Here is a 15,355-nt window from a genome sequence, read left to right as displayed (position 1 = left end):
AGGACTCGCGTGCACACGGCAGTTGCAGAGGACTCGCGTGCACACGGCAGTTGCAGAGGACTCGTGTGCACACGGCAGTTGCAGAGGACTCGCGTGCACACGGCAGTTGCAGAGGACTCACAGAGGCGACGTGCGGCAAAGAGGACTTGAAGAGGATCTGCATCACTCGCACCGTATGAACTTGATGATCGCTGGAGATACGTGGGCGCAGCCAGAGCGTTTATAACCAACTTGCGCGGTTCAGCCAAGCTAGTGAACGCCTTTTGTACCGCCTTTTGCCACCGCCTTTGCAACGTAACCGCCTTTTGCCATAAATGCCGTCCCTGCTGTTCGCCCCGATATATCACCCTTGCTTGAGAGACGCGCGGCGTGGCCTTGTCTTCGCCTACCTCCATCATCGCGGGACGTGCTGTGACCGAGGAGAGCCGGACGGGGGCATTCCTGGACGACCAAGCCGGCGCGTTTGGCCTGCACATCATCCTGCCCATCTGAAATCCCCGTGTGAGTGTGTCAGACGGGCCCATTGTCCTTGGGTATTAAGAATAAGAGTGTATAAGGATTTCCCTGTCTCTTCGTCCTGAACTGTAAAAAACGTGTAATACTCATTAAATATATTTGTTCTTCCTTTTCTTCTGAATTCGATCGTTCCCATGATTTCTCCATTGACTAAGCGTGGCACGAATAAGATCGCTCCAATCGGGTTCCATTAGTTATAACGGCGTGGATCACGTGTTCGCAAACAGCTCGGCGTATTACCATCACACGTGGTTCGTCCGAGGCTTGTTTACTCGCTTCCAGGGCAGCGCGAGTACTTAGGTACGAGCGAGAATTTGGTCCCGAAACCCTATTTTGCGCTGTCTGGAAGGGACGTAATAGGTCTCGGGTCGCGCCAGGTCAGTAAAGACAAGGGGATTAATCCCCCCTTGATAAGGGGAGAAGGCCGGCGACAGATCCGCAACAATATTTTAGTTTTGTATTTTTAATTGATTTTCTGACACTTGTAGAATTTGTTTTTCACTTGGAAGTTGTGGGTTACGTGTAAATAAAGGTGGAAAAAGTGTGATTTAATGAAATTTAATTCCAGTCTACAAGGGAAAAAAAGGTAATTTTTTTGAAAGGGGGTGCAGACTTTCGTGTGTGTGTGTGTGTGTGTGTGTGTGTGTGTGTGTGTGTGTGTGTGTGTGTGTGTGTGTGTGTGTGTGTGTGTGTGTGTGTGTGTGTGTGTGTGTGTGTGTGTGTGTGTGTGTGTGTGTGTATGTATGTATATATGTATATATACATGTTGTGGATATAAATTTGTCATGTAAGATATATTTATGTTTTGCAGGTGCCGGGACATTTGGAGTGACGTGGATCGCACTCGCCTCGAGGAACTCCAGTTGATGTCAGAACAGGACAGATCGAAAAGTGTGAGACATAGAAGGCACACGATAACCTCTACCTGTAAAGATTCTGCATCTCCTGAAACGGGAGAAGCACGAGTTCAGTACCTGAATGAGAAGATGGGATTGCACCCAACTGGACATGCTGAGATGTCCTGTAATGGTTTTGTGTCAAACATGTGCTGTGTACTCGGAAAATGTGCACAACCCCTCACTGTTGGGAAGGAAGGGAAATGCAGTATGCACAATCTAGGAGGGGAGAGTGGCCACAACAGCCACACGAATATGACCCCTCAGCTTCACTTTGAACATCCTTCTGTACCATTCTCAAAACCAGCAGAGGACTTTCAATTATTGGACTGCAATGGTGCACCTCAACACAAAGTTGGCAGTGGTGATGAATCTTCTACCCTTCATGTACAGGACACGTGTCGGAATAAAAGGCCATTCCGACTCAGCAAATTGCAAGCCAGTCAGTCTCGAGCTCATCTTTGGAACGAAGATAGTTTTGCGTGCCAGAGAGATATTGCTCCCACTCATAAAGCACTTCAGCCTAAAAAGAAGAGCCGTGGTGTGGTTGACCACTCTTCTTATGGTAGCTGTTATCATGAACAGGATCATAGGTCAAATACGCATCTGAATAAAATGGAAACGACTCAAGATCTGAATTGCAAAGGTAGGTACAACTTGTTGGATTTTATATTTCTCGTGTGGCATAAACTTGTCCTTTAAAAAGAAAAAATCGGTAAATTTGCAATGAACCCAAATGTATGTAGTCATGATTGATAAATGATTACCATAAATAATCAGGAAATACCAATCGTCTTTTCGCTGGAGTATGCCAGTTTGATGTGCCTTTGGTATGGTACTGCTTCAACTAGTATTGAAGAAAGCAGAAAATGAAACATTCCTTCATGTGACACAAATGTTTTGTGCACACATTCTGTCATCATGGTTGGCCTAATCGTAATTATTGGCTCGTAATACACAGGGTGTGAAAGATGCAGGCATTGCGTTCCTTCACTTTGCTTTATAAATAGACCTGTCCCTCCACGTGGTGTTATGGTATGCTTAGCATGTCACCCTGCCTGCAGGCTGGCTTGTGTCTTAACCGCGCCAATCTCTGCTCTTCGCATCAGCATGGAGTGTTATAGGTTTGAGGTTGTTGGTGTTTTTGGGGAATAAGTATTGATTTGTTGGGCTTTTAAAAAATTCTGCTTCTATCCTTGTTTCTCCTATGTATACAACATACCTGTGTGTGAAAGGATTGTGTGACAAAATCTAATGTGATACTTCACAGGTGAATGGAATTCTTGCATTGCTGAGAATCCGGCATGTTTTTCTCATTACTATTATTTTCTTCGTCATGACGTTTTAACCATACCTGTTTTGTTAGGTATCGGAGTCAAGTCACCTCTTGTTCCGGGTGTGAGTCCTCTGAGCGAGCGCAGTGCTGACCCAGTGTATGAAGTTTCTCCCATGGATTATTGTGGACTACCAACTAATTTGCTTAATATTCTGGATGATCTTCAACTTGAACCTTTTACGAATGGGTCTTGCAGCCCACTGTCATCAAAGGTACATTTTAAATGATGCGACTAAAATTATTCACAGACAGGTGGCTGTTTCTTTGCATCAGATGTGTCTTTTACTATATGATCTATTGGTTTGTAGTTTTGCTGTCAAGAGTAAAAATGTATTTGTTGTTCATGGAAATTGACGGCAGTCACTTTGACTTGCTGTCGTTGCTCTTTGAGTTGAGATCTAAATGTTTCTTTGAAGAAGTGAGTTGTTCATGTTCCCAATTATTTTTGTTACCTCTGCTCCCGAAGGTGGATGGAGGTAATGTTTTCTTGTCTGTCTCTTTCTGTCTGTTTCTCTGTGAACAAGATATCTCAAAAGGTTGTGGACAGATTCGGACAAAATTTGGTGGAAAGGTAGTGTATGTGACAAGGACGAAATGATTAGATGTTGGTGAAGATCCGGATCCGGATCTGGCGAGTAGAATTTTAAAGTGATTCTTCACCATTGGGAGATAGGGCCAAAAACAACACATAGCAGGATATCTCGAAAATTTGTGGACGGATTTGGACGAATTTGGACGAATCTTTGTGGACAAGTTGGGTGGGAGACAATGAAGAATTCGATTTTGGAGAAGAACTGAATATGGATTCGGATATACGAGAATTGTTTAATTCTCAAGTGATTCTTCACCATTGAGATCGGACGAAAACGATATATAACATGATATTCAAAAAAAGTTATGGACGAGCTATGACTAAACCTGGGGGATGAGTTGGTTATGTGACGAGAACAAGCCGATTAGATTTTGGTTGAGGTCCGAATCCAGATCTGGCTTATCGGTGGGATACAACAAACTGTTCATAGTGATGCATGCGCTCCACCGAGTGCTGTTCTAGTTTTTAAAATGTTTTGTCTTCAGATTTTCACTGCACATTCTGTTAGATCTTCTGTCCATCATCACAACATGGAGAGAACCTGAAGGCTTTCAAAGTGGTATATTTGAGATATTTGTAAGCCTTGTCGACTTTACTAAAACGTGTTTTGTCTGACAATGCCTCATGTGAACAATTGGAGGATTTATAGTTTGTTCAAAATACTGTATAAGATAAAATTGTAGCTGCTTGCAAGAAAGTGAGAAACGTTTTGTTTCGTCATGTGAAAAAGTCTGAATTATCACACTGAAGGATTTGAGTTGAAGGGTTGGAAGCTGTTTTATACGAGTGGGACATGTTTAATTTACCTTTTGTCATTAACATCAAAAGATAGGTGAAGTATCATCACTGTCAATCGCCACTGATGGTGCAGGGTGCTGAAGAACACTAGAGGTACTATTGCCACTGAAATGCCAACATTTGCGCCACACCAGTTTCACCCAGCTTAACTTCAAGGAAATGCTTTGAATCCTACTTTTGATTTTATAAATGGGTCGAGGTGACCTCTACTTTGCAAAAAACCGAAGAGCACTGTTTAGTCATGACAATGGACATCACCTCTTTTTACTGAAAAATGTCGTCTTTATTTTTATTCCCCCACAGCCGAAAGCTGGACCCGTTATGGTTTTGATCACAAAAAGGACAAACTGACACATAAAACATATGATAAAGGGAGCGGGAGAATAAGATGGAGAGCAGGGACATCGGGAGGTCTGTGGGAGGGAGAGGGCTTGGGGGGGAGGAGGCATGGGAAGGGTGGAGGGCGTGGGAGAGGTAAAAAAAACAACACGTGGACACTGCTAGGACTTCCAGGAAAGAAGTCGGTATTTCAAAAAAGTGGATCTGGGGTGAATTAACGGGGGTTGAAAAGATCAAGGTTTTGGATGGGGGAAGATAAGAGATGGTGGTGGACAGCCGTTTTAAAGACTTGGAGGGAGGAGTGGGATTGAAGAGAGCAAGGGAGGTTGTTCCAGAGGCAGGAGAAAAGTGGAATGAAAGAGTGAAGGTGAATAGAGAGTTGATTTTTGCAGTTTAACCATAAGAGGGTTGCTGGCAGATCTTGTGCGACCTGTAGGATTATTTGGGGGACAGAGCAAAGAGAGAGCTGGGGGAGCAAGGCCGGAGCAGATTCGGTAGAAGACAAAGACCCCCAAAGATCCTTGAGGAATGTTTGGAAGATTGACTTAAATATTTCCTCAAGTTTCTCCTTGAGGACATGCTTGATTATTTGAGGATCATTGCCTATTCAAATATTCCTTAAGTTTTTCTTTAAAACCTTACTTAAACTCAAGGGAGCATCCCACCCCCCTCCACCCCCAGTCCTTAAACACTGCAAGTATTTTATCTGCTTTATGCAACTGGGCGAATCAGCAAAATTTGCATACAAGTTGGTAGTACCCAGGGCAAGGTCATGGACACACACCTGCCCCCCTGTGAAGGGTGGGGAGAAGACTACTTGCAAAGTTTTGCCTGTGCCACAGTGCAAGTGGTTTACTAACCCCTGCTGTAGATGTGGGATTATAAGCCCCGGCACAAAAATATGTTTTCCCGACCTCCCCCACTATCCCCCCACCTTTTCCCCCCAGGCTGCCCCTGAAGGGGATGGGTGATTCGAGTTGCTGAAATATTCAATGGAATAACAGCAAGCAAACAAGGTTTTATTCTTGTTGTTGTAGTTTATTCTGAAAATGTTACTTGTTACATACAACGTTTGTATTAAAAGTCCTGAAAAAAGTTTTTGGCCTGGAAAACTCCTGGAAACTTTGTCTTGCATGGCTATGCGAACCCTGTTGGTTCAGATCTGGTGACTGAGAAGGACATGACATATGGATAACAAATTTATCATGCTGATCAAACCATTGGGCAACCACACGTGCTCTGTGGATGGGGACATTGAGGGGAGTTTTCCTCTTGCAGGCACCCAGTCCTGTGCAACATTTTAATACATGACCCTAAGCATGCTGGCATGTTATCTTACTATAATTCACCAAATGTCCGTCCGTCTGTCTGTCCGTTCGAAGGTACCACAAAAACGGCTGAACCGATCGCAACGATATTTTGGGTGGGTAATCCTAGGACCCCCTGGAGTAAAATAGGCTATATTGTTTTTCCAATTTTCTAGTTTTTCCAAACACGATGGAATAATATAATTGAAATTCTACCTACCAGGAGAGGGTAGATCGACTCCTGACGAACTCTTCCTATATCAGCGCGCGGCTCCGAAGGTGTGCAAAGCGACTGAGAAACAGGTGTAGCGGCCGCTTCCGTGTTGGATTCAGCGCGCCCTTTTCACACATAAACGTGCGACTGCGAAAGACGTGTGGCGGCCGTTTCCGTTTTGCAGAATTCAATCTTTTTTCAAAATGGGCGCCATGTTCTGTTTAGATTTTGATGACTTGCGTGTGATATGATTCAACGGATGTTTATATAAATCGTTTAAAATAAAATAAAAGCCTTCGATTTCTGATATTTTGCCTTTTCATTTGGGCCTCCCAATTGAAGCCCCGCCCGTAGGGCAGGTACCGTTGCTAGTTTGCTTAATTAGCACATGAGCCGCACCTGTGTGGAAGCCCATTGATTGGTGCCCCTTGTTTACCCAAGTGTTTCCCTTTTTTGTCCACTACCTTAACACAACAATGGTAAATGCAGTACATTATTGGTGAAAACTTTTCCAGTGTTACGAGAAGGCGCATTGGAGCACTAACTGCAGTAGAGCATTCGACTAATCACTCTATTCGGTGCTAAGACAAATGGATGTGCAAGTTAAGGTTTCTTATTTTACTTTAATACTGAGTTAGGGCGTTCTCACGCCATTTTCTGGAGTTAAATAGGACATCTTAACATTCACAAACACTTGCATTGCCAGTGTCACATTGACGACAAAATGTTGAAGCTGTACATGACACCATTTACAAAACTATCCGACATGAAATGGCTGTCTTTTTGCTAAAAAATGTTTTTATCGCGAATGATAGTTCTTCTTTTCTTCTGAACGGACCGCCATTGTCCATAAGGTAAACACTAAACATGTACCACTTGTAGCGGTCTACATCATCACTTTACGTTGAATTCCTGTTTCTTCCAATACACCAAAAAATTGCTCATTTGAGGTGAGACATCGACAAACAATTCAGAGATGGGTACCCTGCTCATTTATAATAATTAATAGGTAGTGTATGATTATACAAATAATTGTGCTACAAGGATTATGAATATATCATGACACATGAAAACCTCAAGCAATGAATGTAAACATCTGGAGTAAAGCTGTATGAGTAAAGAGTTAGAAATTGAGATTGCTTTGTCTTATTGATCAATTATTTGGGCACAGCTGATGCCGTGATCCATTGTTTGGAGAGGTCCTTGGCAGAAAGAGTCAAAGCTTCGAAGAACGAAACCCAGCTGGTGATCCTGGCAGTCAGAAAATTGGGCAATCACTTAGAAATTATGGAAGCTCGCACTTTAGGCCTACAACTTTTTTTTGAGGTTTGCAATTTAAAATAGACTTGGTATCATTTATAACATCCTTTGTATGTTATTGAGAAGCTTTAGGAATGGACATTGCTGTTAAATAAATGATTATAATTGCTGTGAGGAACAGATTTATGGGAATTTTTTTTTTTTATGTGTGTAGATATGTTGAAGTTGATAATTGATCTTTGGATCTGTGGGGGGAGGGGTGCGGTGGAAAATGGAGCACAGTCTGATTATAGAGGAGTGCCTGAGGTGCGGTAAAATCAGAAACTCCAAACCACACTCACGCATGGCAGCAGTGTTTGCCACACAGGTGTGTTGTTCTCAAGGAAGAGGATACCTTTGATCAACATCCCTTGATACTGTTACAATTTTATTCTTGAGACCACCATGATATTCCCCTTTGTTGTAGTTTGGTGAGATGTCTATTCAATGAGCAGGATTCTCTCGGTATCCCAGAAAATAGACATCATGATCATGCCGATGGAGGGTTGGCTCTGAATCATTTTCAGTGACATGTTCTTTCATGGCATCAGCTCTAGTTTGATTCCAAGATCCTATCGCTAAAGCTACTTTTCATCGCAATTTCTCTTCTGGATTTACGTTCATCTGTTCGAGAAGCTCGCTACACCATCCCAGCTGTTGCTGTCGGTAGCGAATGCTGAGAATTTGTAGGACCCAAGTTTTTGAGACCAAGTTCAAATGCTCATGGATCATGGTGAACACACAACCATTCTGTAGATGTTTTGGCATCTTTGATTAACCTGGGAATCCTCCGTGGTTAATTCCTCAGCCTTGGCAACAGCTTGTTCGTTAGTCCCATCTGTTGGCTATTCTTACTGGTCATCTTCAAATAACTCATGTTCACACTTAATGGCTGCTGCCTATTTGGCTACAGTCATGAGGGATGATGCATTTTCACCATACATGGCCATAATGCAGTTTTTAATAAACTTTTTTTTTTTTTTTAAATTAACATTGCTATTGCAATGCCCTCTTAGAGGTTAAGGCCGAGATTTAAACCCGGACTAGACTGCTTGGAGGCGAGTGTGCGTACCTTTAGGGCCTAGGCCATCCTGCCAGTCCAGTCACATGCGATATAGCAAGTACTCTATCATTGGGACTTTACCCCACGCATGTGAAGGGAAGAGTGGGGTTAATAGTCTCGTCTCTAGTGGGTGGAAGGGGGGTCTGTTCACCCCCTGAAATCAACTTCTAATCCATGTCTCTATATCAGAAAAAATGCGTAGAAAACGATTCGCTATGTTTAAAAAAATTCAAAAAGTGTCCCATGTATCATTTTAATGCAAATTTATGCAAATTTGTATCACCATTACAGAAAAATACAATTTTCACTATATCTCAACCAATACTGCAGATAACTGCACAAATAAGATATCTAGACCCATTTTGAGGGTCAAGGATAATTACAAAAAGCACTCAAAGATAAAGTAAATGTATACATGGTAACATGTTAACCTGCAATTTCTTAAATGCCTGTAATACCAAGAATTTGATTTGTCACTATATCGAGGTCAACGTTACACATTAAGAGGGACTTTTGATGGCAATTTTACCATATTTGTGCTACATTTGTGACCAAATGACTTTTACCACATCCATCATTCATCATCCTCGCTTTCAATGAAATCATCAGTCAAACTCGTCCTCTTCTTCTTCCTCATCTTCGCTGTCCACCTCTTCATGATCTCCACAGTCCAGTAGATCAACCAGAAAAGCTGGTAGGACAGGACCACAGGACCACACCGGTTCCAACAGTCCATCAGTCAGCGTCTATCCCTGTCCTTCACTGTCGGGTTTTGGCTTTTCTATGAAGGGTTCATGAGCTCGCTTCTACAGTGCAACACCGTGGTTTGCACGTTGGACGTGTGGCTTCAGTGCAGAATGGCAGGGTGGAAGGCGAGCCAGGTCCACCTTAGATTTTGATGTAAGTTTCTTGTCCTCCCCCGCCATCTTCCGCAGCAGCTTCGTATGGATGACATCCACAGCAGACTCACGACTGTCCATACATCAGTCAAGTGAACTGCTCCAACTGCTGCAGCACCTGAGGCTTGATGTTCCGGTCATCACCGAGTTGCCTGAAGGCCTTCTGAAACCTGAGGTTCTTCTCCAGCTTTTTCAGGGGACCCACCTTCCCCTTGCCTTTGAAGGAACTGGTGCAGTCCTCTCCAGTGAACACGTAAAACCCAAGAAGATTGGCACAGTAATCTTCCCCATAGGATTCTGCAAGCTCAGAGAGGTTGAGTAGCTGTCAATGCTTTCCTGATCCTGTATCCAGGTATATAGTGAGCTTGATGGTGTGGGTGTGGTAGAGTAGAATCACAAAGATATCCGTGTCAGGGGTTCTGACCACAGCATTCTCGTAGCCAAGGGCGGCGGCGTGATGAAGGTACAGTACCACCCTTGTATCTGTCTCTTCCTGATTGCTGTAGATAGTGGGGAGCTCACGCACTTCAACCTGAAACATAAAAAGGCATTGAATTTTGTGAAAAGCAGTTTGATATGAAAGAAAGCAGGATACCTCACACATAAGGATGTGAGATTACAGACAATTATCAATAAGGAGATGGGTTAACTCGATTGTTTTAGCTAAGGTAATGATTGAAGTACATACATAGGTTCATTCTTTTATTTTTAGGTTTCTTGAAATAGTATTTAAGCTTTTAACTCACCTTGCCATTTGATGAGATGAGTTGATGGGCTCTCCCCTCCACGATCAGCACTGCCATATCAGTTCTCTCCAGCCTCGAAACGGCTTGTTGACTACTCCATACTCGCAGCAGAAGCTGGCAGAGCTGCTTTTTGATGTCATCATTTGCAAGGAATGTCTTGAAATTGTATGGCTTCCTGGTTGCTGGTCCAGCTACAATGATCTTTTCTGAGCTGCCGCGCCTCAACCTATCCTGGGCTTTGATGGATTCCGGATGGTAACTGTCTGTTGAGACGAAGAAGTGTTTCTTGTTTGACTAAGAAGTGTTTCTAAGACTAAGAAGTTTTCTGAGAAAAATGGCGACAGACAGACACACAGACAGATCTCTCTTATATAGTAGATTATTATAGTACCACTCGCAACGGTATGGCAACGCCGGGTCCCTCCTCCCATTCCTTCTCTTCTCCTTCCACCCCTCCCCCTCCCTCATCCCACTCTCTTCCTTCGGACACCCACCTCACCCTTTCCCCTCCTTCCCCACACCACCTACCATCCCACTCAATCCCTCCACACTCCTACCACACCCTCCTCCCTCAGGACTCCCACCCCACCCTTTTTCCTCCTCATCCCACCTCCTCCCATCGCATTCCCTCCCTCCTCCATTCCCCTCCTCCGGACTCCCAACCCAGCCTTTCTCCTTCCTCCCACCTCCTCCAATCCCACTCCCTCCCTCCAGACTCCTGCCCCGCCCCTTACCCTCCCTCATCGCACTTGTTCCCTTCCCTCCACCCACTCCTCCCCCTCCCTCCAGACTTCCACCCTACCCCTCCCTCTGTTCCCCCCACCCCACCCTTTTTCCTCCTTCATCCCACCTCCTCCCATCGCATTCCTTCCCTCCTCCATTCCCCTCCTCCGGACTCCCAACCCAGCGTTTCTCCTCCTTCCTCCTTCCTCCTTCCTCCCACCTCCTCCAATCCCATTCCCTCCCTCCAGACTCCTGCCCCGCCCCTTACCCTCCCTCATCGCACTTGTTCCCTTCCCTCCGCCCACTCCTCCCCCTCCCTCCAGACTTCCACCCTTCCCCTCCCTCTGTGCCTCCCACCCACCCTTTTTCCCCATGACTTTTTTTACACACCTTTTACGGTGCATCATGGGAAAAAAATGTGATGCTATAAAGTTTCATCGTGATTAACCTTGGGAGCTCACAGGAGAAGGCAGCCATTACCAAGCAGCTTGTAGAGCGCTTGTCAAGTTGTTTAAGCACTGAGGAATGGCTGGTCGTGTATTTGTAAGATATTGAGTTGTAAGTGACACGTCACTGTGTCCAGCAGACAAAGTAATTGCATTTGACTTCCCAAAATGTGGCGCAGCTACGTGGGGCATTTCTGGGCCGTTGGGGAGGAAGGTGTGGCTTGGCTTAAAGGCGGTGCTTATGATCCTGGGGGAGAGGAGGGAAGGCGTGGCCTGTAGAATGGGTGGCGCTTATGATCCACAGAGACAAACTCAGCTTTACATATAAGATTGTTATCGGCACAAGGTTTGAAGTTTCACCACAGTGTTCCTTTGGCTGACCAGTTCTCTTCACCTTTCTCGAGTGGTGTTTGTCACACAGGCATGGAAAAAAACAAACTTGCCAAACTTGTCCCACCGACAACATTTTTCGCAAAAGGAGAGGCCACAGCGTGTGCTCTGTATTCTGATGCATCTTTTCTCAAATAACACAAGACAAAAGACAGTGTCTTATCCTGGCGGTTGAGAAGTGTTTTTGAACAACTGCTCTAAGATATTTTGTAAGATTCACTCCTTAGAAACACTGCAAGCACTTAACTGAACATGTCTTCATGAATAATTTAATTTATAAGGATGTCCTTCTAAGAAACCACACCGCCTTTCTGCAGGCATGGCATCTGAGCACCAATTTTTTAATTTTTTAATTATAAACGAAGTCGTGATGTACCAAAACACCTCTAATATAAAGGTACTCACTGATTATGGAATGGCTTCTACGTTGTAGAGCTGCCTCATTGTTAATGGAACAGTGGTAACCTCTGCGGGTAATACCACAATGTCGATTATTGTACCATTAGGTCGAAGATGTGATGCTAATTAAATGTCACCTTTAAGTACTTAGCCATGAGATGCCGTTCTGATAGTTCAAGGTGCCAGGTCAAGAGTTCACTAGAATGATGGATGGTGGAGCTCCAGAATGGTGTTTCTTTAGCCAGTCAAATGTCCACAGCATATATACTTATGATGCTCCTTCCCTGGATGATGTGCTTGCAGAGTCAGGCTAATCCTGTGGCCCTGTGTTCAAAAGAATTGGAGATGGAGACTCTTCACCCACAGCAATGTGCACAGAGAGCGACTGACAAAGACTCTGCAAGGCAACTACTGCACAGGTATAGTTGTTTCAAAATCCAGACACTTGAAACTTCATACTATGATTAACCTTCAGATAAGATGTTGGTAATTGCTTTGTTCGAAATAAACCTTCGGGTAGAATGATTGCATGTTTTCTTCAATTTGGGCTTTTCCATTATTTTGAAGTTCTGTTGATGATTTGTTGTGGTGAAAAGTATGTTAACGTGCTGTGGAGTAAAATATTTTTTTTTGTTTTTTTTGTTTTTGGCAGCTGTCCTGAATCGATGTTTGTAGAAGCTACTGGGACGTTGAATGGGCACCTTCCAGGAAGTGCGCTTGTTGGGCCTTGCTCACAGCATGGCATTCAGCTTCGTCGGAATGGCACAGGAACACCTCAAAGAATCGTTTCCCATGCCTCCTCACAAATTTCTGACTCTAAACTTAAACTTGAGGCTCAAGGTGCTGGATCTGCAAGGAGACCTTCAAGAGATTGTTGTGGAGGTGAGGAGGACAGGATCGAAACAGTGCGAGCAACGGCAACTGACCTGGCAAGGAGATTACAAGTCGAGGCTAATAACTTGAAGAAAGCTCGTGCAAGCATGGAAAGATTTGTCAAGTCGGATGAAAAAACGAAAGAAAACGAGATTGCAGTTGCTTGTGTGGGTGAAAATTACAAAGGCAGACTATGGACAGGCCCACGGTCTCGATGTTCAGATGGGTTGATGAGGACTATTTGTCAAGAGAATAGCAAAAAGCACTGCCATAAAGAAGAAATGGATTCTGAAAGAGAATCTCGGGGTCCACGGAATGAGGGTCGAAAGAGAGCATGCTACAGACATGCAAGGGATGGTGTGGAGCGGTCGGTGGAACGCCTGCGTGCACGGAAGTGGAAGCAAAATTTGCACGAGTTCTCCTCTTCATTGGACTGTTCTGATGAGTCGTCGATTTCGCTTCCGGTCAGCAACACAGCATCCCCATGCACCGAAAGCAACCGCGGCTTTGAATTTGAAGAAAGTTCTGCCCTCTTCTGTTCCCAGAAGCCTTGTAGCTCTGCAGAATGTTCACCGTGCTCCTCAAAATCTCACCAGCTTTTCAGAAACCATACCCAGGACAGGTACGTGCACTGTAGACCTCTGTTAATATGTTAATTTTTGTTGCCAGGATGGCTATTGGATTTTATGTTTTCTTGAACTGAGATTTTTACCTTAAAGGGGTTACCTTTAGGAAGGGAGAAATTGCTGCCATAACACAACCATAACACAACTCGTGTTAAATAATCACAAAATTTGAAATGGGGTTTCCAATCTGAGCGTTAAGGAAGTTTTTTGCTTGCACTTGAAAAATCTGTTGTGTCCTTGTTGCCTGTTATTTTGATCGCCATTTTATCTCGTACCACACTTTTCATGCACATCGTGGAGAACACTTGTGGATAAAAGAACAGTATGTTCTTTCTAATTGGGTTTTGATTAACCCTGTGCCAGCAGCCAGAGGTAAGTGCACTTTTGTGTTGTATTAGGCACTTCGTTGCTCCTTGGATTGGTTTGTAAAGTTGCTGCAAAATACTTCCTTAACGCTCAAATTGGAAACCTCATTTCAAATTTTGTTGATCTTTTCAAAACCCCATTTCAAAAAACAGGTTATGGAAACAGTACCAGCACCAGAAACAGTTATGGCAATGGAAAAAACAGGCTCAATGTCTGTTTGGTGACAAAACGACACTTTTTTGAGTCGTGCACGATTTGCTTTTGTTGTTTTCTTTTCGCAATTTCAGTAACAAGGCAACACAATTTTGTTCTTAACTTTGCAGTTTGAAGTTGAAGCAAAGCTCTGCCTCATGATTAAAACCACCTGAGTCAAATTTGTAGCCGGATCGATTGATCTAGCAAACTTTTTTTGGGGGTTATTTTCGGTCTTCAAATCAAAGTTGCTTGATCTCGGTTTTCTATTTCCACATCTTTTGTGGGCAGATATTTCCGTGTGGCTAAAAAAAACTTAGTTAATCCATCACCACTAGTGTAGCAGCATAGCAAACCTGTTGTGCATTTTGTGATGCAAGCACCAAATTTGGCACAAATGTACATTAATATGTTGCGAACATTTTCAGATATTGGGCCACTTGAAATTCCGTAATTTTTTTTTTCAAATTTTTTCAAATTTCGTAATTTCAAATTTTTCGGGTGACACCGTCACAATTTCGGTCTTCGAGGCCGGCCGATATAGTGGGGCGGCTTAGCCCAAATATTCAAAAGAATTGTGCATTTTGTGATACAAGCACCAAATTTGGCACAAATGTACATTAATATGTTGCGAACATTGTGTGGTCAGCAATGAAGACGAGAGTCTGAATTACATGTATGCAAAAGACCTTGTGAACCAGTGAAGCAAATACATGGGTAAGCATGAATTAAATCTAGGGCATGATATAATTTCCATGATGTTTACCTCTACACTCAATGGTGGAAGGAGGTAATGTTTTGATCCCAGCTTGTCTGTATGTCTGTTTGTCTGTTAGTCCACAAAATTCCAGACAAAGCTTGTAGTAGTGGTAGTTGTAGTGGTAGTGGTGATAACAGAAATTGTTATATAGAACTGAACTTATATTATTATTATATGCAGAAAATAACTTCATTTCTATATGCCCTGCAGTGGACAGGTTAATTGGTTTATGCACTGAAGGGGTCACCCTGGTGTGCACTGCTGTGTTCTGCCTCACTGAGTTGTTCAGGTATGATGTACTCAGCACAAGCTTCCGGTCGGCCCGGAGGTGGGGGTGCGGGGCCTGTCGCAGAACGTCAAAACAAACGGCCTGCCGGGGCCGCCCAAAAGTCGGGCGTGAGGGGCGCGTCCACTAATGGAACGCCTCTCGCTTCCCAGATCGAGGGCCACGTGGTCAGGAGAACCTCGTCCCTTCCGGTCACACTTTGCCTATCGGCCGGCCTCGAAGACCGAAATTGTGACGGTGTCACCCGAAAAATTTGAAATTACGAAATTTGAAAAATTTTGAAAAAAAA

General features: G+C 43.8%; 1 protein-coding gene across 1 annotated transcript; it reads left to right on the top strand.

The window, feature by feature from the left end:
• Positions 1–1,250: 1,250 nt before the first annotated feature.
• Positions 1,251–13,580, top strand: LOC137432608 (uncharacterized). Its single transcript, XM_078769606.1, has 4 exons — positions 1,251–2,058; positions 2,779–2,960; positions 12,267–12,382; positions 12,616–13,580. The coding sequence occupies exons 1-4, from the start codon at positions 1,317–1,319 to the stop codon at positions 13,490–13,492; spliced, it is 1,917 nt and encodes a 638-aa protein (XP_078625732.1). The 5' UTR covers positions 1,251–1,316; the 3' UTR covers positions 13,493–13,580.
• The last annotated feature ends 1,775 nt before the right edge of the window (positions 13,581–15,355 follow it).

The sequence above is a fragment of the Myxine glutinosa genome, unplaced genomic scaffold (assembly GCF_964187855.1).
Source record: "Myxine glutinosa unplaced genomic scaffold, kmMyxGlut1.1 SCAFFOLD_3390, whole genome shotgun sequence".
NCBI lineage: Eukaryota > Metazoa > Chordata > Myxini > Myxiniformes > Myxinidae > Myxine > Myxine glutinosa.
The sequence above is the reverse complement of the archived record's forward strand: the minus strand, read 5'-3'. Positions and strand labels throughout refer to the sequence as shown.